Source organism: Myotis daubentonii, chromosome 2, assembly GCF_963259705.1.
Source record: "Myotis daubentonii chromosome 2, mMyoDau2.1, whole genome shotgun sequence".
In the NCBI taxonomy this organism is placed as follows: Eukaryota; Metazoa; Chordata; class Mammalia; order Chiroptera; family Vespertilionidae; genus Myotis; species Myotis daubentonii.
This window is the reverse complement of record NC_081841.1, coordinates 106,724,867-106,751,168: the sequence shown is the minus strand read 5'-3', so window position 1 is coordinate 106,751,168 and position 26,302 is coordinate 106,724,867. Positions and strand designations below refer to the sequence as shown.

General features: G+C 41.7%; 1 protein-coding gene and 1 pseudogene across 12 annotated transcripts in view; both read right to left on the bottom strand.

The window, feature by feature from the left end:
- FRY (FRY microtubule binding protein) overlaps positions 1-26,302 on the bottom strand; it is a 608,287-nt gene that overhangs the window by 162,589 nt on the left and 419,396 nt on the right. For all 12 annotated transcript variants that reach the window (XM_059684112.1, XM_059684113.1, XM_059684114.1 and 9 more), the window contains 7 exons: positions 22,586-22,685; positions 22,129-22,300; positions 17,362-17,618; positions 16,548-16,694; positions 15,288-15,456; positions 13,633-13,723; positions 10,409-10,491 (listed from right to left, as the gene is read on the bottom strand). In XM_059684112.1, the coding sequence (XP_059540095.1) occupies positions 10,409-10,491; positions 13,633-13,723; positions 15,288-15,456; positions 16,548-16,694; positions 17,362-17,618; positions 22,129-22,300; positions 22,586-22,685 (1,019 nt within the window). The remainder of the gene's footprint in view (positions 1-10,408; positions 10,492-13,632; positions 13,724-15,287; positions 15,457-16,547; positions 16,695-17,361; positions 17,619-22,128; positions 22,301-22,585; positions 22,686-26,302) is intronic.
- On the bottom strand, positions 5,885-6,594 carry LOC132225857 (polypeptide N-acetylgalactosaminyltransferase 1-like; annotated as a pseudogene).

Below are 26,302 nucleotides of genomic sequence, written 5' to 3'. Positions count from 1 at the left end.
CATAATCCCCTCATCGAGGCTGGCCAGGCACCCCAGTGGGGACCCACACCCTGATCCGGGACACCCTTCAGGGCAAACCAGCCAGCCCCCACCCATGCACCAGGCCTCTATTCTATATAGTAAAAGGGTAATATGCCTCCCAGCACCGGGATCAGTGGAGCCACGAGGCCTCCTGGCACCAGGATCAGCATGACAGGGGGCAGCGTCCAAACCCCCTGATCGCCCTGTGGCTCTGTGTGTGACAGGGGGTGGGGCCACAACCTCCCTATCGGCCCTCCTCTGTTCCTGACAGGGGAAGGCACCCCAACCCCCTGATCGGCCCTGCTCTGTGCCTGATAGGGGGGAGCTCCCCAACCTCCTGATCGCCCTGCAGCTCTGTGTGTGACAGGGTGCGGCGCCCCAACCCCCCTACCCCACAGGCCCTGCTCTGTGTGTGACGGGGTAGAGCCATAACCTCCCCATCGGCCCTGCCCTGAGTGTGAGAGTGGCGGCACCCCAACCCCCTGATCGGCCCTGCTCTGTGGGTGATAGAGGGCGGCGCCCTAACCCCCTGATCCGCCCTTCTCTGTGCGTGACAGGGGGCAGCGCCCCAACACCCTGATTGGCCCTGCTCTGTGCGTGACAGGGGGTGGTGCCGCAACCTCCCCATCGACGCTGCCTTGAGTGTGACAGGGGGGCGGTGCCCCAACCCCCCAATCGGCCCTACCCTGAGAGTGACTGAGGGTGGCATCGCAACCTCCGGATCCGCCCTTCTCTGTGCATGATAGGGGGCGGCGCCCCAACTCCCCAATCGGCCCTGCTCAGAGCCCGACCAGGGGCTGCACCTAGGGATTAGGCCTGCCCTCTGCCACCCGGGAGCAGGCCTAAGCCAGCAGATCGTTATCTCCCGAGGGGTCCCAGACTGCAAGAGGGCACAGGCCAGGCTGAGGGACCCCCTCTTCCCCCCCCGCCCCCGAGTGCACAAATTCTTGTGCACTGGGCCTCTAGTTGCTTAATAACATGCTATTTAGCCTCCATGTATTTGAATGTTTTCAAGTGTTTTTTTTGTAGTTGATTTCTAATTTCATACGATTGTGATCTGTGAAGGCGGTTGATATGATTTTAATCTTCTTGAACTTATAGAGACTTACTAGTAGATTGTGTTCTAACATGTGGGCTATCATTAAGAATGTTCCATGTGCACTTGAGAAGAATGTATATCCTGCATCTTTGGGGTAAAATGTAAATGTCAATTAATTCCATCTGATATAATGTGTCATTTAGGATTGCAGTTTCATTGTTGTGTTGATTTTTTGTCTAGAAGATCTATCCAGTGATGTCAGTGGGGTGGTAAAGTCCCCTATTAGGAATGTATTGCTATGGATCTCTCCCTTAAAATCTTCCATAATTATATATATATTTGGGTGCTCCTATAATTGGCGTATATTTGTATTGGGTGTATATGTTTACCAGAGTTATATCCTCTTGTTGAATTGATTCCTTTAGTATTATGAAGTGGCCTTCATTGTCTCTTCTTATCTCCTTCACTTTGAAGTCTATTTTGTCAGATATGAGTATTGCTACACCAGCTTTTTTTTCATTTCTATTTGCCTGGAAAAAAATTTTCCATCCCTTCTCTTTTAGTCTGTATGAGTTCTTTTTTCTTAGGTGGTTCTCTTGTAGATGGCATATATATGGGTTATGTTTTCTTATCCATTCATCGACCCTATATCTTTTGATTAGAGCATTTAAGCCACTTACAATTAAGGTTATTATTGATAGGTAGTCATTTGTTGCCATTCTTATTCTTTATGCCTGTATTATTCTCTTTCTCTCTCTTTCTTCTTTTTACAATAATCATAGTCTCTTTTTTCTTGTAGTGTTGGTTTGGTGGTATTAAACTTTATTTATTTATTTATTTATTTATTTATTTATTTATTGTCTTTGAAGCTCTTTATTTCACCATCTCTTTTTAATGATAGCCTTGCTGGATAGAGTAGTCTTGGGTTCCGTCTCTTGGTTTTAATTACTTTGTATACTTCATGCCATTCCCTTCTGATCTGAAGTGTTTCTATTGAGAAATCAGCTGATAGTCTAATGGGAGCTCCCTTGTAGCTAACTTTCTGTCTCTCTCTTCCAGTCTTTAAGATTCTTTCTTTGTTTTTAATGTTTGTCATTTTTATCATAATGTGTCTATGTGTGAATCTTTTGGGATTCTTCTTGATTGAGACTCTCTGTGCTTCCTGAACTTGGGTGACTTTTTCCTTCACCAGGATAGAAAAATTTTCTGCCATTATTTCTTCAAACAGGTTCCTTTCCAGATTCCTTTCTCAGATTCTTCTCCTTCTGTCACCCCTATGATGTGAATGTTATATTTCATGTTGACCCAAAGTTCCCTTAGACTCTTCTGCATTAAAATTTTTTTTTTCCATTTGCTGCTCTGAATGTGTGTTTTTCTGTACCTTGTCTTATAATTCACTGATTCAGTCCTCAGGTTCTTCTAGTCTACTGTTGTATCCTTTCAGGGTGTTTTTTATTTCAGCTATGTCATTCTTCATTTCTGATTAATTCTTATTTATTGTTTTAACCTCTCTGTTCATGTTGGTGTAGCTCTCAATTCTCATTAAGTTGCTTGTAGTTCTCACTGAGTTGTTTGAACACCCTTATTAACATTACTTTGAATTCTTTATCTGACAGCTTCTATCCATTTTATATCATTCTTTTCCTGGTGATTCCTCTTCTTCTTTCATTTTGAGGTTGTTTCTTTTTCTCTCCATTTTTGCTGTTCTTTTGTATTTGTTTCTTTGTATTAGATCAAACTCCTATGCCTCCCAGACTTTGTGCTGTGGTTTTATGTAGTAGGTATTTTGTGAGACCCAGTGGTGTAGTCTCTTAGACCTCCTGAGCTGGGTGCTCTAGGAAAGCCTCTTGTTTGAGTTATTTTGGTTTCCTGATGTAATTTGTTCTTGAATGTTGTCCCATTTGTGGATGGAATCTTCTCTCAGGCTGGTTGACTATGTGGCTCACCCCGACCACATCAGTGAGCTGTTGTGAATGTGCTGACAGAACATAACAAAATACAACACAACAAACACAGAACAAAAGGAACAAGACAAAAACATACACAAGACCCTACAGCACCAGCAAAAGCAACCACTAGAAAAGAGAGAATTAGGAAAGAGAAAAGAGCAAGAATTATAGAAGAAACAAAAGAGAGAGAAAAGAAACAAACGAGTAAAAAAAACACACAAACAAAAAAAGGGGAGGGAGAAAATGGAATATGTAGGGGCAGAGCTGAAATAAAGAAAATAAGAATAAAGAACTAGGGGAGTAGGGGAAGGAAAACAATTTAAAATAAAGGAGGAATTAAAACATTTTGAAAAGGAAAATAGAGGAGAAAGCAGGTAGATCCAAAAAATAACAACAACAACAAAATTATAAGAAAGCAGGAGAAAAAGAAAAGAAAAAAAATTGAGTAGGAAAAGGGAAGAGGAAAATGAGATAGATGAACAAAACAGTAGAGACTAAATAATAACAAGTAAATAAAGCAGATAAAGAAGATAAATAATAAAAGAAAAAATGATCAGGCCAAGAAAAAAAGAGGAAAAGAAAAAAGAGGGGGAAAAAGGAAAAAGAAGAAAAGAGAAAAAAATGTGAAAAGCATTCATTTCAGAAAATGTCCTCCTTTGTCTTTCAGCAACCTGCTTGAAGTACCAAGGGATCCACCGTTTGTGTCTTATCTCCGTAGGACCTGGCTCTAAAGCAAGTTTGTTAGCAGCATGGGGCCCAGGGCTGGATCAGCAAACTTCCCCAGGTTTTCTGGGGTTTCCTCTGCCCACCTTTGCCTGCCAACCAGCTGTCAATATTCATCACTCAAAAGTCTTTTTCTGAATGGGATTTAGGCAAAATTGAGAGTCTAGACCTCTGGGTTTCCTGTGAGGGGGAGGTACTGTTCAGATTTCAATGAATGTGGTGGGTGTGTTTCCTTGTCCCAGAGCTACTCCTCTGCAAGTGGCCCAGAATATTACTCTGCCCTTGGTTGGGCAGAGATTCTTGTATGCAGTCTGGTGGGATCAGCTGGAAACTTGGAGTTTTGATCAGCTCTCCAGTGTGGGGAAAGTACCAATCGGGTTACTGGGATAGTGGGGCAGATGGCCCTTCCACCAATCCAATCACTGATGCTCCCTGAGACTGTTCAAACCATCGGGTAGGCCTTTGCTTTTTTCTCCTCTGAAAAGGTCAAAATATAGGGCGTGGCAGCAGGGCTACTGAGGGTGTGGAGGGCTATATCACCTAGGGCAGGTTATTTTCTTTTTTTCTGCTATTTGGCTAGTAGCAGCAGCTAGCTAGAGCCTTTCAGGAAAAATGGCTGTTTTGTTTTGGGGGTGTACAACCAAATGCAGGACTCCTGGCTGCTGCTTTTCCATGTCTCCCCACAATGCTTCCCCCCAGCCTCTCCATAGGCACCTGGAATCCACACAGCCCACCCTTCATCAAAGCTCGGGTAAATAGTTGTAAATGAAAACTCCTATGCTCTGGGTTAAAAAACAAACAAACAAACAAAAAAAACAGAAACAGAGGCTTTCTCTCACTAGGCTCCAGTCTACCAGTTCCAGACTTTGAGGTGGCCAGCAGCCCTGCTGCCTTTCACGCCTGGATGTTACCTGAACTGCTGGTCTCGTGTCTGGTGCTCCAGACGGTGGAGCCCAGCCTAGGTTCCAGGCCTCATTCGTCTAAGGCAGTGGTTCTCAACCTTGGCTGCACATTAGAATCACCTGGGAATCTTTTTAAAATCCTGATTTCTGGGCCTCATCCTCCGGAAATTCTGTTTCTTTGTTATGGGGTGAGGCCACAACATTAACAACAAAGAAACAGAATTTCCAGAGGATGAGGCCCAGAAATCAGGATTTAAAAAAGATTCCCAGGTGATTCTAATGTGCAGCCAAGGTTGAGAACCACTGGTCTAAGGAAACAGACCCTCCCATAGCTCAGACTCCCCTCTCACTCTCAGCCTGCCCCTGGAAGCGGGGTCAGCCTCTCTCATGACCTCTCCTTTCCTATGGGTCTCCAGGTGTTTTTCTGTCCTTCCTTGATATAAGCTTCTTCCGCAGCTGGACCTCAATTGGTCATTTCTGGTGTATGTTCCCCACTTTAGTTTTATTTCCGGTCTGGCCCTGGGAGGAGGTGCAAGAAAGGTCTGCTTATTCAGCCACCATTTTTTCAAGTCCAGGAGTCTAAGTTTTAATGGGTGATAAACCTTACATTTTGTAGGAGGAAGGACTTTTCCTTTTTTGCTTTTTAAGAATGGGGCAGACCCTGGCTAGTGTGGCTCAGTTGGTTGGGCATTTTTACAGGCAGTGAAAGGTTGCCAGTTTGATTCTCAGTCAGGGCATATGCCCGGGTTGTAGGCTTGATCCCTGGTAGGGGGCATGCAGGAGGCAGTTGATCAATGTTACTCTAACATTGATGTTTCTCTCTCTTCCTCTCCCTTCGTCTCTCTAAAAATCAAAAAAATTTCTTTAAAGATTGTGGCAGAAATGTGCTGAAGTAGCCAGCTAATCCTTATTTTTTTCTTTATGTAAATTTGGTCTCAGAATATTTCTGGAAGGGTAATGTTTCGAAGAAGCCACTGTGATGACTGGCTTCCATTGCAGTCTCTAATCCTGGGCACATGGCTACCCTCTTCTGTAGCTTCAATCAGGAGCTGATTACTAGTCAACGTGCTACAGAGTTAATTTCACCGGATCATTCTCCCAAAGTTAGTTGCCTTTTAGATGGTGGCATTTGAGCATCAGGACTTGGCCATTATGTTTGGAGACATGCAAGCAAAAGTCATCTGTTCTAATTTCTTTGTTGGCAGTATAAGAGAACACCTGATTACATCCCATACCATGACAGTTAAAAATTACCCCCTTTTCTCCAAAGTAACAATCTCCAAAGTTCCTTCACAGTGTCACATCCTAAAGGAAATTTCTAGGTTTTCTCTTCCACAAATGTCCATTCCAGCATCATATGTTCCAATTTTGTGAAAGTAATTTCTGTCTATTTAAAATGGCCTCCTGCCATTGTAGCTGTTTTGACAAGAAGAGTTGATCACCTTTCTTTCTGTCCGTTTTTCTTTGGAGAACAGGGTACCTGTGAAAATTGCACTTCCACTGAATCCACCATAGGTCATTTAAGAACCTGCCATGTGCTCAAAACTCTCATAGCTGATTACATCAGTGGCAGGACATACCACATTGTCCTGTCTTGTTTGATCCTGGCTATGAGAGGCTCTAGCCTAGTGGAACTCATAATGAGTGTCTGAGAAGGTGATCACTTGGTCTTTAGACACAGCAACTCTTCTGAATCTAGTTCTAATTAATCCAAAACATTTTTCCATTTGAATTGCATGAACTGGCACTTTTAATTTTTTCATCTAATTCTTTAGAGGTTTTTGCAAAAAGCCTCTTTCACTGGCATCATTTACTAGAACAATTTCTTCTAGCATGTGTGTTGGTGAGCAATTAATGATACTATGGACAGTTGGCAGATGTGTGCTCAAAGCCTCATTGTGGAAAACAATTACCATACTGGTTGTAGGACCAGAGCAATACTTTAAAAAACAGAGGTTCATTCATGTGCCTTTCTCTACTTAAGCCTCTCCAGTGGCTATCTTTCACATTCAAAATGAAATCCAAAATCTATACCATGGCCTTTCAGGCCTTATAAGATCTTCCTCCGGTTCCGCCTTGGCTGCTCTCCCACTACCACCCCCTTTGCTCAATCCACTCCATCATATTGGCTTTTTGCTGCTCTGTGACCATGCGAGGCACTGTGCAACTTCAGAGCCTTTGCATCTACCGTTCCTTGGGATTGCAGAGCTCTTCCTCATTAGCTGAGTGGCTTGGTCCTTTACATCATGCATGACTCTGCCCAATACCACTTGATTGCAGAGGATATCTGTGGCCACTCCACTAGAATTAACCCCTGCCCCAATCACTTTCTGTCCCCTTTCCCTGCATTAGTTTTCTTCTGGGACACAGATCATAGTCACCACCAATGACTGCCTCGCTAGCTCTAAAGAGCTAGGTGGGACCTCCTCTATTTTTCCATTATTGGTTTCCCTGTTACCTGGAACAGTATCTGGCACTTAGTAGAGAATTAATAAATATTTTTGAATGAATGCATGTCCTCAACTGTAACAAACATAGCAACAAGTTTCATGGAGTTATTTCTTATAACACTCTCCATATAGGCCAGGAGCATTTAAGAGCAAGGGCAGTTGGGCCCACTTGGTACTGCCCAAGTATGTGGCTTCAATTAAGCTGCTTAATCCTGGCACAGGTTTTAGTGTATTAAGAGAAAGGATGAATGACATCATCTTTAGGCAATTTCTCCCAAATACAGCTTTTCTTGGTTGCACTTTTGAAAGGTGGTGAGAAGTAGTTGATTCAATGCTGCCGGTCCAGAGTAGAAAGGTTAGCAGAGCTGGAGGAGGGTGTATGAAAACTGTAATTGTGAAATGGAGACTCTGAACAAGAACATGCACTAGGACCAAGCACAGCCCAATTCTCCTACACCCCAGGAGAAAAAACTTACATAATATTGGTAAAAAGCTGCTTTATAGATGAGGGTGTCCATTTTACTCAAGGTGCTATCAGTTTGTGTGTGTGTGTGTGTGTGTGTGTGTGTGTATGTATGTATGTATGTTAAGAGACTGCACACAGCCTTTCCTTTTGGATAAACCCAGCTTATACCATGAAGCTTTGGGCCACTAGGTCTCTCCTGTTGCCTTCTTAGTCTTCCCAGATCTGCTGATACCCTTAGGAATTCTGGGTGGAAATGATTGCCCTTAACATACACCAGATGCCTAAGTACGAGGTTTCTGAAAATGAGCCTACTAAACTTTGCTTTTCTTGTGGCATAGGCCATTCCATGATTGTGTAGATAGAACCAAAATTATATCAGGGAGAACCCATTTACCAAAGTCCTGAGTATTCCTATCATATTAGACGTGCTGCTTCTTCCAGACAAAGTCAAGTCCTATGACTTGAACACCTGGGAAAAAAAATCTTAGTATGTATTTTATGGCTTTTTGTGATGAGAGCTGTTTGAGTAGCTTGATTTAATTTTCTCTTATAATGAGTAACCTAAAAGTAAAAGTTCTCTGAACCCAAACTACATGCTATGAACTCTAATCTCTCTGTTCAATAACAGTAATCATGTAAAAAATATTATTGATACTGACTCAATTGGGTTCAAATTCTGCACCAAAAATTTCCCATTTTCTTTATATTGGTATAAGAAATTTATAAACATTTCTAGGTAAAATAGAAGCCATCCTATCTAATAAAGAGGGAATATGCTAATTGACCCCCATGCTGTTGCAAAGATGGTAGCGCCCACAGCCAATAAGGAGAGAATATGCTAATTGACTGCCCCACCCTCAAAGATGGAGGAGCCCACAGCCACAAGATGGCAGCACCCAGTCCTCTGCCCCACCAGGGCCTTGCCGGGTGCCTGCCTCAGGAGTCCCCCAGTCCCCTCAGCCCCCCAGCCGCCCAGGGCTGGCCCAAGGTAGAGGCAAGCCTCAAAAGGTGGCTGCCCAGCCGCCTAGTGCTGCCCAAGGCTCAGGTAACCAGGGCCGGCCGAGGCTTGTGCTGCCAGCAGTGGCAGCAGCAGAGGTGTGATGGGGCGTCACCTTCCCCCGATCTCTGGGTCACCTCCTGCCCCTGAGGGCTCCCGGCCTGTGAGAGGGGGCAGGCCGGGCTGAGGGACCCACCCTCCATTGCATGAATTTTCATGCACTGGGGCTCTAGTAATGATAATATTAGACTTTTAATTTCTTATCTGAATTCCCTATCATTTTTCCTCTTTATAAATACTTCTATAACTTCTTTCTTTTTGTCTCTAAAATTAGTGATGTGAGTTAATTATCATCTCATTTTATTATAAGCATCTTTCGCAATTCACTATTTAATAAATATAAGGAATGTGAGATGTTACTACCAGAGGACTGTAAAGGTATCTTTTTTAAATGATTGACATTTTTAGTATGGTATTTTTACCAAATTCTGTGTCCTGTACCCAGAACAAAGAGATACATTTTAAAGGAATCAGCCAAGGAGAGTGATATTCCCAATGTAAACTCTACAGCCAGAGTGTGTTATTTTTTGTTACATCACACCTGCCACATACTAGGGAAGTATCTGACTGCTTAACATCTTCATGATTCATTTTTTCTGTCCTCAAATTTTGGGTTACAAAATATATAGTAACCAGATTTTTCTTAAACCAACAACTCTCCATTTCTTGGTACTACTCTCCCATCTGTAAAATCTAGTCCCTCCTCGAACTCACGGCCTGTGCTCCGGAGACGTGGCTGTTGGGTTTGGATGTTACAGATACAGACCCTGGTGGGGACCAGAAAGAAGGGAAAACACAAATAGCTTTATTTTACCTAAAACTAATGGTTCTAGCAAAAAGTTTTAAAGCTGCAACTTCACCTAAGTTAGAATTTGATAATTATGTATGGATTTTGGACAATTCTCCCATTGGTATTTTGAAAGGCAGAGAATTTCCTAGCTATGCAGTAAGAGGTAAAGAAGAACAGCTGAATTGTGGTGCCATTAGGCCTACTCATCTCTTACCCCACTCTGCAAATTTCCCACAAAAACAAAACAATTTAAAATGATAGCTACAAAGGCCCCAGGTACTGACTTTCAAAATAAGCCTGAACCATGAAATATCATCATATTTCCGATTTCCACCAAAATAGACAAACTCCACCAGTTAGTTTACTGATTTCCTTAGCATACCTAAATGCCACTGGGAGTGTTCTTGATTCCAGAATTTCTGTGACTTGTGTGTGACCAAGTAATACTCTTTGCCTGCTCAGTACCTACAGATGCTGTCCAGGGCTCCAACAAAATCAGTGAATGCATTGCTTTTCAGTTTCTGTCAACTTCCCAAGGAACAAATGCATTTCTGTGATGACTGTATCTCCCATTTTATCAAGGTTTTCATTTGGCTACCAAGACAATGCTTTTGAGAGACTTTGTGTGAAAAAGGCCCTTTTCTGGGTGAGCTGATTCACAAAGCTTAAAGATTAAATCCACTCCCACGATAACTGCGATATTGGTTATCTAATGAGACAATTTTTTACTAGCCTTTCCCCAACTGCATTACCAAGAAAAAAAAATGCCAAGAATATAAAAAATACAGATTTGGGTAAAAATTTGAATTTTTATAATTTTAATTTGTCCACTGCTTGGCTTCTTGTTATTTTCAGATGCTGACTCTATGCTCATCTGCATAGTGGGATTAAATGATTGTTTATATTTATAGGGCCCTTTTTAGCAATTAGAATAAGAATAATAAAAATACTCGTACTCCATTCTCCAACCATCTGGATTCCACTTGAAACCCCACACCTGGTGGTACTTACTTTTATCCTCATCATACGACCCTCCAGAGCTATTGCTGTACCTTGACTCCAGGCGAGTATGGGCTCTGATGACGTTATTAAACCTTCAAATACAAGAACAGCCACCATTAAATACTGCTGTGTGTGTACGTGCTATTTTCATAAACACATACTATTATTTAGTAATTGAGTTTTGGCAGCTAGTTCCAATGATGCTTTTCCTAAAGAAATACTGCAAAAATTGTATCACAAACATTTGTTTTTCCCTGGAGAGGTCTAGTGGTTGCTTTTGCTCATAAGCATAGTTTAAACCTAGAACAGATAAACATTTTAAGGCTATACTGAACTGGAGAATTATAACATTTGTTTGGAAATGAAATTGAGTGATACTGAATGATATACATCCCTTATTCACATGGTAGCCTGGCAGATGGTAGGTGGTCAGTAACTAACTGATGCATGATTAAACATTGAAAATTGACAAGACATAAAAAAGTGGTTCATAATATATCTTGGACTTTACTGGCTTTAAACTTTCTCTTAAAATGATAAGAGGGTTTTAAAAAAATATGGTTTTTAATTGTTTTGAGAGAGAGAGAGAGAGAGAGAGAGAGAGAGAGAGAGAGAGAGAGAGACATCAATGTATCAATGTGAGAGAGAAACATCAACTGGCTACCTCCTGCACACCCCTTACCAGGGATCAAGCCTATAACCCAGGCACGTGCCCTGACCAGGAATCACACTGGCAATCTTCTTTTAGTGCATGGGTGAATACTCAACCCACTGAGCTACGCCAGCCAGGGTGATTGGAGGGTTTTTAGAAAAAGGTAACTAGTTGGGTTGTAAAATAACCAGAGAGGCTCTTTCTGTCTGGTCTCTCTGTGGATTAAGAAGTAACGCCCTCCCACCCTCCTGCCGCCAAAATGGTAGAAATATAATAACTTCACACACATTATTCATTTACTCTCACTTACTCATCTTTGACATAAGCACTGTTTACTTTATGAATGAGGAAACAGGCCAAGTGAAACAGCTTGTCCAATGTCATGCAGAAGACAATGGCAGCGCAGAAATGCTTTTGGTTCCAATGAGAGAAGGCAAGACACGGGATTTTAGGACCAAACTTTCACTAGCTCTATGACCTTGGCCAAGTTCTTTACCTTTATGGGGTCCCTGTTTCTACACCTGCCAAAAAGTAATACTAATAATACTTCACCTTTTATTTTGTTGGGGTTGTAGAAATCAAAAGAAATGATACGAGAATGTTTTCAACACTGTGAGGTACCATCAAAGTCTAAGGTACTAATTATTATCCTATATGATAAAGAGGTAATATGCAAATGGTTGTTACACCATGAGGTGTAATGACCAACAGCAGGAGGGCAGGGCAGTGAGCGACAAGCAGCGGAGAGCTACAGGAGGGCAGGGCAGCGAGCTACATGCTGCGGAGAGCTACAAGTGGTGGTGGGCCAGGCGGCCAGCTGAGGCAAGTGGCAGCGAGCTACTTGTGCATGAATTCGTGTGCAGGGGCTACTAGTATTTAATAATAATATGATAATTATTTCTAGATTTCTAGAACACTTTTTCCTCTTCAGGGCACCAAAGACTTTTAAACCAATAGCATTTGAATATCATCTGGAGATCTATAAGGCAGGGCAAAGGTATGGGTGTGGGGAAATGGCTTGTCTATATTTATTTTATACAAAGTGATACAGAACAGGTGTGATCTACTTAATATGTATGCAGCCAAAACAAACAACTAAGGTAATCAATAAATATCTGGAAAACTCAAGCCAAAGTAGGGATATGCCCCTACATTACTGGCTGTATGTTTTGCACTAATTGACAGCAGGTCAACACCCTGATTCATTTTAGCTGTCCTCACCAGTGCATGGAGCAAGAGTGATGTTTCAGGAAAAAGTGCTGGGTGTGCCATTATGAGCCTACCTTGTCCCAGGTGTGCATTTGGGACTGGATTTGCTAAATAAGTAAATGCACGATTTATAGTGACTGCAAAGACTATAATGACTTTTGTTTTATTCACTTCTTAGATACTTGTAGCAGCTTTTTTTTTTTCTCCTGACACATCCATCTTTTCCCCAGTCACTCTATATTTCGAACATTCTTTATTGTCCTATCTTTTGGGCTATTACTTTGTGAATCCATAAAACAGAAACTCAAGGACATCTGCTTAGTTTCATACAAATCGGGCCACACAATTGGCACCAAGGGAATTGAAAAAGTGACAACCTATTAACTTCTGAAATTCTTTAATAATATTTATTCTGATAAAGGCAAAGTCATAAATAGCATATGAAGAGCCAAGGGATCATTCAGCAATAGAGCAATGATCTAGCAGCACACATGCTGAGGCATTTAATAGGTTACAGGACTCCAGGGCAGTCAGCCTCATGGCAGATACTCTCCCACTTGTAGCCCCTGCCCTGTGTCATGCCCAGGACAGAATCAGAGGACAGGCATGAGGCCTGCAGGGGCATTCTGGGCTGAGGTATTTTCATTATTTAATCCATTGCAGTCTCTGCAATAGTAATTTGTATCTCATCCTTGTTACTCACTTCTTCAGTGAAAGTGCTCCCCATTCCTTTTCACTAAAAAACGCTCAGCCCTAAAGTGTTTTCAACACCATGGAATCATACTAATTTTTTAATTTGAGTCCTGTTGATCTCTTTTGGTTGTGTCTCTGCTCTTCACAATCAACTAGGGAACAATGATCCAGATTTTATTTACTTCTGAGTAGGTCCTGGGTAACTAAAGGCAGAGATGTGGGCAAAATAAATATTATCGAACAGCCTATGGGAAGGAGATTAAGACTTATTTGAGCAGAGGGAGATAGTGTTCTTGGTAAACCAAGACCTGACAAAGTAAAGGTGAAATAAGAAAGATGATGTTTCATAGAATTCACTTCAAGACCACTACTCCATCTCTAAGAAATTATTCAATACTCAGATTTGAAAATTTCACATGAAAATTCCCTCTAATTCCAGATGGTCTTTGCAAGTAGCAGGACAGCTCATGGTTTTTGTTCAGCCCTAAGAGAAGTGGAGTTCAGCTCGGGAAGATATTGCTATCTACAGGGATATACAGAGCAGTGTTAGCAAGTCAGTCATAGTTTCTAAGAATAAAAGATTTGTATGTGTGTGAAATTTATAAAGCCTACAAATTTTTATTGATGCCTCTGTATACTCTACAGTTAAACTAGATATCAAGCCAATTTGTGAACCAACCTCTCATCAGACTCTTTCAAGATCTTGCCCTCCTCAGCGTCTGGGAAACTGTCCTGGCCGGCAACCACTGTGTTGCTGCTGGAGGTGGTTCCTGTGGATTAGAAGACACTTAGAGAAAAAAAAAAAAAAACACATGTGGAGGGGGTCAAAGTCAAGTCTCAAAATTCCTGTGAAATTTCATGTTTGAAGGATGCCTTCTATTTTCTGCACAATCACAGACATTCTAAACAAACTCTAAGCCCACTCCACTGAAATAGAAGAATCCCAGACATCTGTAATAGTCAAACCTAATTCCTGGACTCTCCTATAAACCGAGGTCACAACATTCCTGAAAACTTTTCTTACGTAATGAGCTTATTTGCAATGGCCGTCCCTGCTGTTAGCTGCTTTAGCACTTCTGGGTCTAGGAGTTATTAGTTTTTGAGCTAATGTTAGTGAAACAACTCAGGAAACTGTCTGACATCTAGGCTACTGCTTGCCTGCAGGAATGCTGCTTTGGCAGCTAGATGTGGGGAAAACAGAGGGCATGAGAGACTAGGTCAGGAGAAAGATTTGAAAGCAGGTGTAATATTAGATAAACCAAAACAAAGCTGGCTTCAATGAATTTGAGGAGGACTGCATACATTTCATAAAATAATGCCGAAAGGCCAATTTATGGAAAGTGGTAATAGAGGCAGTTTAGTCAATTCTGAGAGAATATTCACCAAGGGAATCCCCGACCACAAGATGGAAGGTAAAGACTGAGATTCCTAAGTGATGCTGTGTCCGGCCTGGGATCAGCCTAAAGCAGTGATGGTGAACCTATGACATGCGTGTCAGAGGTGACACGCGAACTCATTTTTTTGGTTGATTTTTCTTTGTTAAATGGCATTTAAATATATAAAATAAATATCAAAAATATAAATCTTTGTTTTACTATGGTTGCAAATATCAAAAAATTTCTATATGTGACACGGCACCAGAGTTAAGTTAGGATTTTTCAAAATGCTGACACGCTGAGCTCAAAAGGTTTGCCATCACTGGCCTAAAGCATAAAACTCTGGGCATGTGAATACTGGGCCACCAATTGTCAGTTATGCTTACAAAATCATTTCACTGATCTCAGCTATTCTTAAGCTATCTTTCTTTTTTAAAGTTATTTTTCAATTACTTTGGACATACAATATTATATGTTTCAGGTGTACAACATAGTAATTAGACATTTGTATACCTTTTGAAGTGATCACCTCAGTAAATCTACTGCCCAGCTGACATCATATAAAGTATTCACAATATTATTGACTGTATTCCCTCCCTATGCTGTACTTTACATCCCTGTGACCATTTTGTAACTTCCCATCTGTACTTCTTAATCCCTTCACCTTTGTCACCCAGCCCCCCTCCCCTCTGGCAACCATGAGTATGCTCTCTGTTTTGATTATTTGTCTATTTTGTTTTTAGATTTCACACAAAAGTGAGACTATATGGTATTTGTCTTTGACTGACTTGTTTCATTCAACATAATGCCCACTAGGTCCGTCCATACCGTCACAATTTAAACCACCTCTTAAATGAAAATACATGCCAGAATAAGAAGTAGCAACACACTCATATCCTTTCAGTGCTCCACCCAGAGGAACATCAGAGACCCAGGACAGGCTGGCCACCGGCCCTACCAGAGGCTGCTGTGGAGACCTTGCTGCTGGCAGCAAAGTGGTAGAACGGTGGGTTGTCACAGTGCTGGACGATGGGGTTCACCGGCTCCGTCTGCTGCAGCTCGAAGAGCAGCTCTTCCATGGTTTGAATGGTGTTATTACGGCACAAGTATATCACCACCTTTTTAATCTAAGAAGAAAAACAGAACACAGGGACGTTTCAACAATAATGCCAGTGGGTTGGCAGCAAAGAATGAAGTTATCCCCAGGAGCTATCACCCTGGTAGCTGCCCGGAGATAATCCTAGTGTCTGGATTAAAACTCACCTTCTCTATAGCACATCTGATGGGAGTGTGTGTCAAAGGCCTTACCCTTCCTTATGGCTGAGTTTACAAAAGTTACTTTTGGGGCTCCTGAAATCTACCTAAAAGCAAAAAACATGCCATCTAAAGTCTTATCTTGAGAAAGGATTTTATTTATACAAACCATGGGAAAAAACTGAGAGCTATTTTTGTTTAAAAAGAAATCTGGTCCCCTGCTATTCTCTTCTCCCCTAGAAACAAATGAATTTTAGCTGTTTGGATGATTTTACATTTAAAAAATAACTCTGATAACTCTGAAATAAAGCTCTATGCTATTGGAGCCTTCAGAGTCAAACCTGAGGTGTGGAAGCTGCAATGAGGCTGATGGAGCTTAAAACAGCAGGTGGGCCCAGGATCTCTCAGGAAACAGCCATATACAAATGCCAAGTGAGTTAGGGCTTAAAATGCTGTTGTTGTCGATGATCATGTCACTTTTGACTACAAACATCATATACTGGGCATCTCAGAAAGATTTCTCTCTGCTTAGATTTATCTTCTACCAACTGAATTTGAAGAGAAAAATCTGGGTATTCTGCATTTTTATTCTGTTTTAAGAGAATCAAAATGTAAACATGAAATATTTTTATTAGAAATAATATGCTTTAGTTTCTCTTACATAATGGGTCCAATGTTTATAGAAGTCAGCTTCAGTAACTGATAGGAGAACATTCACCTCTTAAATCATAGGCTTGTGTGTCCAAAGGCTTGGCAAGGGGATGACAGAGGCATCACTAGGACATTGCAGCCTGTTTCTCAGGGGGCAGAAGGGACCTTTTATGTAGCATCTAGACAAGATTATGGGAGATGAGCATGACTGACCATATTAGACATTGCTATTTTACTTGGAGCAAGACATCTGACTTGTGCTTGCAGATGGAGCCACCAAGATAACGCCTGCTGAGAGCCCAGGGAAACTTACATAGGGCAAGAGAAGTGTGTCACTGCTAACCCCACACAGGCTGATCAGAAACTGCAGGGTGACCCTCAAGTTGTTACTCCATTTCTCATTGTTGGCTAGAGCATTCCAAACATTTTCCATTTCCGGTCCAGGAACTTCATCCCCATACTGCAACAAACAAAAGAAACACTGACCCAGGAGACATGGGGAAAACGCATGCAAAATGTTTGATTGTAAGTTCTTTTAAGGGTCATGGCTATCTCGAAACCATAGAAGGGGACACATGGCCAGCCATCCGAAAGATGCCACTTTCAGCAATTTATAACAAACAAATTAGTAATGCACAATGCTTATTCATGTGATTAAAAACATTAGACTTCTCATTTTATAATTTTTAAAACTGTGGTAAAATACATATAACATAAAGTTTACCATCTTAAACATTTAAAAAATATATATTTTTATTTATTTCAGGGAGGGAGAGCGAGATAGAAATATCAACAATGAGAGAGAATCACTGATCAGCTGCCTCCTGTATAGCCCCCACTGGGGATCAAGCCCACAACTCGGGCATGTGCCCTTGATTGGAATCGATCCCGGGACCCTTCAGTCCACAGGCCGACACTCTATCCACTGAGCAAACCCGGCTGGGGCTTAACCATTTTTCAATGTACAGTTGGAAGTTTAAGTACAGTCACAGTGTGGTGCAGCCATCACCGTCACCCTGTTCACATGATTTTTAATGACAATTGCCACTCTCCCTGGGTTGGCAGCCTAGGGTTTGATGAGCCCAGATTTTCTGGGATGATGGAGCCATGTTATGGGGGCACGATACCTTCGCCGTCATGTACATGAGGTTATTCAGGACTAGAGACGTAGCTTCTGGGGAGCCCCAGCCATGCCCTTTCAGCCCATGAGAAGTGGTCACTTCTCCTTCCTGGTTCTTGCTGTCATCCTCTGGGCTGCCGGGGCTCGACCCCGGGAGGAGGAGTTTGCTGTCCGCCAGCTCGATGTTGTGCAGCCAGGGCAGCAGGTAGGTGAGCATAATCTGACGCCCATTTGGGTGCGTTGTGGGGAACCTCTGGCTTACCTCTAAAGAGAAGGGTGGTGATGGAGAGCCATGTGTTATGGCGTTAAAATAAAGTAAAACATTAACACTACTGACAGATATCACAGGGCACTTGCATACACAGCAGCTCCCCAAGGCCATGAAATCTTAAAACTAATGCTTGTCCTCTAGCCTTTCCCTTCAAATCTGGTGCCCTGTGGGGGAAAGTGAGAAAGCACAGTGGGAAGAGCATGGCTTGGTGAGAGTGGAGAGAGGGGGAGGCCCCCTGAGATCAATCCATTGCTGATAGAAGAGGTACATTAGAGTGGACAGAACAAGGGACTTGAGACCAAAAGAACATGTGATTAGATCCAGTGCCTCCACACACTAGCTGCATGAGACTCTGGGTTAGTTACTTAACTTCTCTGTTCCTCAGTTTCCTCATCTGTCAAATGAGGCCACTGGGTTCCACATTGGGCTATTGTGAGGGTTAAAGATAGAATCATAATGTATGTAATATGCTCGCCTTGGTGCTTGTTATTTCGTAGGCTCAAATAAACAGTGGCTAGGACTATTAGAACAGTGGCTGTCTTTCCAGTGCACCGATAGCATACCAATAGAGCATCTTCTATGCCAGTGATGGCGAACCTTTTGAGCTCGGCGTGTCAGCATTTTGAAAAACCCTAACTTAACTCTGGTGCCGTGTCACATATAGAAATTTTTTGATATTTGCAACCATAGTAAAACAAAGACTTATATTGTTGATATTTATTTTATATATTTAAATGCCATTTAACAAAGAAAAATCAACCAAAAAAATGAGTTCGCGTGTCACCTCTGACACGCGTGTCATAGGTTCGCCATCACTGTTCTATGCACTACTAGCTGTTAAAAAGTGGGATGGAAGTCTCTGGGAAAAACCCATCCATTGTGCAAACTGCTGTCCATCAAGTCCACTTGAAAACTGCCAACTATGTGGAAGTTCCATGCTCAATGTTCTGCTTCATGACATAAATGAATCAAAGGGTGAAACTATGCGTGCAGCCCAGTCATTTCACTACAACTTTCTCTGATAGCATGTTGCATGCGTTCACAGCCAGAGGCATTTTAATTTCATAACCTGAATGAGCTTTCTATAGAAATAAAAGCACAGCTTTATGCATGTGCTGCAAGATCTAAGATAACCTCTGATTTCTACCTTCTCCCACACAGCGAATAAACTTGCTAAAATAAAACCTCACTCATCCTCTGACTCGGCACCCCCCATAGCCCCACCCTCCCTCTTTCCTTCTTTCTCAGCCACAGAGCTGAGATCTGGCTCCTGCTGCTATGTCTCCAAGGAAACTACTGACAGTTACCAATGAATTGAGAAATCCAGAGGGTAATTTTAGATCTTATCTTTTGGGATCTCTCTATTCCATTCAAGGCTGTGGACTGTTCACTCCCCCCTCATAAATCTTCTTTCTCCACGTTTCCATTAAAATCACCTAGACAGTGGGCCTAGGTGTTCTCTCTCAATGAGCCTCCATGCCCTCCCTCACCCTTCCTTCCTTGGCCCAGTGCTTGGAAATTGGCTGTCCAGGTTCTTTCTCTCACTCTGGGCTCTGTACAAACACCATCTCATCTGCTCCCTTGGTTCTAAATCCTTCTGTTCTTCCATGAGGTGCTAGTGCTGGCCTCCCCTTGACGCTGGTCTGTCTATACAGAGACCTACACTCAGTATCCCAAGCTGAGCTCCTGTTCCCCACTTCACCCTAAACCTTCTCTTCTCCCTGAATGGCTCTCAAGATGGGGTCATCACCACTGGCCCCCAGATTCACACAGGCACTCTCTTTTGTGTGCTCCACCCAGGACTCATCACCCTGGTCTCTCCTCTCCACTCGCTCTGGGCTGTCTTAGTCCCAGCCTTCATAACTTCCTCCTTGGATGACTGTCATCATTTCTCGCTGGTCTCCTCTCTCTAGACTGCATGTCCTCTAGTGCTCCCTCCACATTGTAGCCCATCTTTCTAAAATGCATTCTTGTTTGAAACTCATCAGTGGCTTTCAAAACCCAAGCACCTTGCCAGGATGCCCTCCCTGTTGTTCACAGGGCTCCGAGGGGTTTCAAGAAAGACATGGAGATCACTGGCCTACACACTCCTTAGGGAGCAATACAAGGCCTTCCAGGATTTGACTCCTGCTTCTATCTGTCCATGACTTTCCCCTGTCCCTGCATATATTATGTTAGCCAATTGACCTCTATATAGTCTCTCAAATACAACCTGCTATTTGACACCTCTGAGCCCAAGCATACAACATTTCCTTGGTCTGTAATGCCTACCTGCTTACCCACATAATGTCAACTATTTGTCTGCTTTGCAAATTTCTACTTCTTTTGAACTGCAGCTCAGACATCACATTCTCTGAGAAGTCTTTCCTGATATCCCTGGCCCAATAACTGATCACACCTTCATCTTCCAGCAGAATGTGCTTTATTTATTGCAGTTTCTACACTGTATCACAGCCATATAATTGTAAGCCTTACTTTATTACTAGATTATGATGAACCTTTGATGGGAGAGACTGTTTTATTTTCCACTGTATTCTGAGGACCCATGAACAGTGCCTAACATTAAGGGTGGCCCTCAACTCTTGGTCAACCAAGAAAGTAAACAACTTCAAAGTAAATAAAAATAAAATTTACTTTTTGAAGGAGAGAATTGATTTATTGAAAAGGATTTTCTTGGGTGAAGAGATTAACCAGATAGCATATATGCATAGCCTTTGGATACAGACAACAGTGTGGTGATGGACAGAGGGAGGGGGTGGAGGTTGGGTAGAGGTAGGCATAGGAGGGGAAAATGGGGACATTTATAATAGTGTCAATGATAAAAAAAAGGCTTTTCTTGAATCCTTCCTGCACTGTTTCAGGCACCGTGTGAGGATGTGGCTCACTCTGTCTCAGGCAGATGGAGAGGTTTTACAAAGTAGTAGATTTTTTTTTTTATATTTTATTGATTTTTTACAGAGAGGAAGGGAGAGAGATAGAGAATTAGAAACATCGATGAGAGAGAAACATCGATCAGCTGCCTCCTGCACATCTCCCACTGGGGATATGCCCGCAACCAAGGTACATGCCCTTGACCGGAATCGAACCCGGGACCCTTCAGTCCGCAGGCCGACGCTCTATCCACTGAGCCAAACCGGTTTCGGCTACAAAGTAGTAGATTTTAAATAGATCTTAAGGACGATTGTGAATTAGGGAGAGGGCCATTTCCAGTAGAGGAAGCAGCATGAACAGAAGCAAGGATTACCTGATAATGAAATAAAGGTTTGCTGGGTAAAAGGCAGAAAGCAAGTTTGGAACAGGAGGTGTCTTATAAGTGAAGGTGTTCCAATTTTATAGCACTGTCTTTGGGGAAAGATGTCTCGATTTAATTCTGACTTGGCTGCTTCCTCATTATATGGTTTTGAGCAAATTACTGAACATCTCTAAGCCTTAGCTTCTCATCTGTAAAACAGAAATGATGATTCCAGTGGTAGTGGTGATGGTGACAATCCCATGCCAGGACTGGGCTAATAGCTGGACTATTATTAGCTCATTTTAATCCTCACATTCTATGAGGTAGCTTTTACTGCAGACAAAGAAATAGAGTTTAGAGGCTTTGTGACTTGTGTGTGGTCCAGCAGCGAGTACATGGCTGGGCCAGTGATCAACCCAGGCTGCCTGACTCCAGAGCTTCACTTCTAACCTCTACTCATGGGGTCTAAGATTAAGTTATAAGTGAAATGTATATAAAGTGCCTAGAACAGAGCCTGGCACATTAATCACTCAATAGATAGAAGCTGTTATTAGAAATTTTTAGGACGACTGGGCAGACATTTGAGGTAGGAAGCGCTGTATATATTGGGTTTTGCTTTGCAGGTGGATGGCAGTCAGGGTGTTACAGGTGGGCCAGGCCAGGGGCAGGACTCGTGAGGATTTGGACTGAGGCAGTGGAGATGCAGACAAAGGAGATGAATTCAAGATACCAAAGTCAGCCTCCCCTCAAGGTACTATGTGTGCTCAGGCAAAACTTAATTGACCAATACAATTTTTTAAAATAAATTTATACAAAAATTATTTACAAAGATTATTTGCAAAGATGTGCCAAATACAAAACTCACAACAATTCATATATGTAGCAACATACAAGCTACAAATCACCTTTACCACCACCACCCACAAACAATTTGCAGCAATTATATGTGTTACAAGTTACACCACCTATATTTCATTTCTTTGGAAAATTTTACATAGATAATCTTGTTTGTAAAAACATGATTAATCTAAGCATCTTTGCATTTGTCCCATGTTTATTTATACCTACACTGTTTTAGATAAACAGATACGTTTACATTTAAAGACATTCTAAAATTTACTTTTGTACGTAACTGGACTTAATCCATAATAATTTTGATCTATAAATTTAGCACAAATAAGTATGACTCTAAATTGGCATTAAAATTTAAAAAGCAAGGTTAATTAGAGCAGAAATGATCACACATGTCATCACTAACTATTGTCTGGTACCTGAGAAGAGCGGGAGAGTGAGCTCGGGATACATCCTGGCCAGTTCACATGACAAGAGGGCTAGGGACATGCTGTAGAGGGGTGGCAATGGGCCGTGGGTTCCATAGAGAATACTGCCAGGTCTTTGTTCAGCTACTTTCTTTGAGTAAACAAAAAGCTTTGCTTCAAGGATCTATAAAGAGGTAGGAAAGTAAGAAACAATACAGAAATATTGGCTACATCAGGAGCATTTCTATTTAATAAAGGTTCAAAGTAAACTAATGACTATAATAGTATTCAATATAGTAGTACTTAATATAGTTGTATTCAGTGGAGAGCATCAGTTAATTCCTATTTACAGTGATATGCACGTATGATATAAATAAATGCATATCAAGAAACAGCAACCCAGGGATCAACCCCCATTTCTGTTTTCTGTGCCCAAGGGTGGATGCTTCTGACACTAAATGGTACATGCCTGCATGAGCTGCATGGAGATTTCATAGGTCTCTCTGTTGGTGTCTGAGGCCTTAAATAGAACAAGGTTTAGCAATGTCACTATGTCGAAGGGATAGTTCCTAAAAAAAAAAGACCAAAAAGCACAGTTTATAAGACTGCCTGACTAGTAATCTTAATAAACCAATTACCTCTCAAATCCTAGAAGGCACACTGACCTCAGTCACACTTATTAATGACACCCCGTGCTCATTTGGCAATTGTTTTGCCTCCTTCTTTTTTAAAAAATTCTTTATTGTTTAAAGTATCACATGAGTCTCCTTTTTCCCCCATTGACCTCTCCCCCACTACAACCTCCCCCAAGCATAAGCCCTCACCCCCCTACTGTCTGTGTCCATTGGTTTTGCTCAAATGCGTGCATACAAGTCCTTTGTTTGATCTCTTACCCACTCACCCCCCGCCTTCCCTCATAGGTTGGACAGGCTGTTCGATGCTTCTATGTCTCTGGTTCTATTTTTGTTTATCAGTTTATGTTGTTCACTATATTCCACAAATGAGTGAGATCATGTGATATTTATCTTTCTCTGACTGGCTTATTTCGCTTAGCATAATGCTCTCTAGTTCTATCCGTGCTGTTGCAAATGTAAGACTTCCTTCTTTTTTACAGCAGAGTAGAATTCAATTGTGTAGATGTACTGCCTCCTTCTTTTGCTGTTCATTAGTAGATAGAGGGGAAATAACTCTATTTTTTGTTTAAAATTGAACATTGTCACACCAGGAGAAACAAACATTAAAAAATATATCTAATACATATAAATTTTAATGAAAAACAAATACAAATAGAAAGGATAGCATTTAGATGACATCTTTAAATTTCTCAATAGCTCACTGATTTAATATTTTCATTCAATCTCTCTACATTTATTAAGCAAGAAACATATACCATGAACAATTGCAAAGTACTTATGATACTACTAGAGGCCCAGTGCACGGATTCATGCACCGGTGGGGTCCCTTGGCCTGGCCTGCAGGGATCAGGCTGAAACTGGATCTCCGACATTTCCTGAGGGGTCCCAGATTGTGAGAGGGCGCAGGCCAGGCCAAGGGACCCCACCAGTGTACGATTGGGGCCGGGGAGGGACTGTGGGAGGGCTCCAGGGCATGTCTGGCCCGTCTGGCCTAGTCCCAATGGGCTGGACCCTTGCAGCAAACTAATGTACCAGTCAGAGAATCTGCCCCCTGGTGGTCAGTGAACATCATAGAGACTGGTCATATGGTCAAGCAAACAGTCGGACATTTGGCATATTAGGCTTTTATTACATAGGATTAGTGAGGCTGGTCCCTTCACCTAAGGGCAGCTTCCAGTATATTTAGGGAGACAAAACTATACAGTCTAGTTATGATGAGCGGTATGATGGCAGGCTGTGAACTCTTAATGAGGGACACCTAAATCAGAGTTGGGTCAGGAAAGGCTTTTCCCAGGGAGAGACAAATAAACTGAGCCTCAAGCCACAGGAGACATCAGCCAGGCCATGGAAGGGTGGTATGGGAGTGTTCTGGGCAAAGAGAACATTTTAAAAAATTACAAGGATGAAGCAGCAAGATACCTTGTGAAAAAGAAAGACTCTCTGAGTGAAAGAAATAAGTAGAAGAATAGAAGGTGATGGGTCTGGGGAGGGGGGAGATATGTGAAGATCCTACAGGATTTGCAGTGGGGGTGGGGGTGAGGTTATGTGTTAAGAAATGACATTAGGTTTTGAACACTTACTCTGGCTACTGAATGAAGAATGGGTTGCAGGGGGTCAATATTGGATGCTGTGACAATCATCCAGATAGGAATTGATAAGGATTTGAATTAGGGCAGGGACAGTTGAAACAGAGAAGTCAGCAGGATTTAGTAATTGATTGTATATGTGGTATGAAAGCTAGGGGAAAATAGGGACAGAGACAACAAATTATGGGACAATTAGAGGCATAATCAAATGGAACATGGAGATCAAATCCACTATTTCTTGCTATGGTATACTATTTAAAGGTGATATCTTTTTACTATATGCATTTTCTTAGCTATAGTGGAAATGAGGTCACAAATAGAAAACCTCAAGTGAGAAAAGTATTAGTGAATGGTCTGTACCAGAAGACTTCCAAGAAATCTATGGCATTTTTATACACCAACAGTGAACTTACAGAGAAGAGATTAAAAAAACAATCCCATTTACCATCGCACCAAAAAATTTAAGATACTTAGGAATAAACTTAACTAAGGAGGTAAAAGACCTGTACTCGGAAAACTAAAGGACACTGAAAAAAGAGATAGAGGAAGACATAAACAGATGGAAGAACATACTGTGTTCATGGATTGGTAGAATCAGCATCATTAAAATGTCCATACTACCCAAAGCAATCTATAGATTCAATGCATTCCCCATTAAAATACCAATGGCATATTTCACAGATCTAGAATGAACTCTCCAAAAATTCATCTGGAATAAAAAAAGACCCTGAATAGCTGCAGCAATCTTGAGAAAGAAGAACAAAGTAGGAGGGATCTCGATACCTGATATTTATTTTAAGGCAACCTTCAGAAAGCAGAAGGTAGCTTGAAGGTGAAAAACATATTGGTTATTCTGTGGGTTCCTTTATCGATTGTATATAATTACACTGTCTCAGAAGTTCTGTTTTGGAACTTTCACTCTTCTAGAAAGGCACAATCCTACTATGAATACAGGCCCATCTTATGGTAGGTAAGCTTAGTGAGAGATTATAGTGAGAGTTGCTTAGACACATAAAATAAGATTTGTACTTTTTATATTCTATATTACTTAAATTTTATTTTTTTATGGTACTAGTAATACATGAATATATTTTCCTTTTAAAAGAAACACATGAGGCTTAGGACCCACTCTGAAGATGCTCCACTTACATGGCTGGCAAGTCAGTATTGGTTGTAGGCAGGTGCATAGAATAAAATGTGGATGTGCCCCATCTCCTTTTCTCCCTCAGCCATTGCTTCTGACCCTACATGCAACCACTGTCAACATTTTGGTGTGTGTCCTAGCCCTTTTTTAAGTCGATATACAAAGATGTGTATGTACATACCCCACCCTCACTACATAGGATTTTAAACATAAATGTGATTATACTACCTACATGTAGTGCTTGGAATTTAGGTTTTACAGTGAACAATAAGGCCCACTTCAGACTTCTTTAAAAGCTGCAAAGTATTCCAAAGTGTGGACAGACTATAACCACTTTTGTAGGGGATGCAGTGGTGTGCCACTTAGAGTCCCCTTTCAGAACCCAGCACTCAATCCTCCAACTGAAGTTTTGGAGGCTGATGTTGATGGCTGAACCCTCTCTGGGAATTGCCTTCAGCCTGAGAGATGTACTCAGGCAAGGTCATGCTTGCTCCCCAGCAGCAGCAGCCCCTGAGGGACTGGTTGAAGTTTTCACTCCTCTGCCCAGTTCTACTTCCTCCACTTCCCCATAGATGTTGACCTCGTGGGGTTTTACTAATGAATTTCCTGCACTCAGATCCTCTGTTATTCTCATGTTTCACTATTATAATGCCACAAACACCAGATGTTCAAGTATTTCTTTAAAACAGATGCCTACAAGACATCATGCAGGGTCAAAGGGCACATTTAAATTTTGGGGAGATACTGCATTATTGTCTTCCAAAATGGCTTTACTAATTTGCACTCCAAAATAATTACTTTTCTAAAACTTTCAGTTTCAA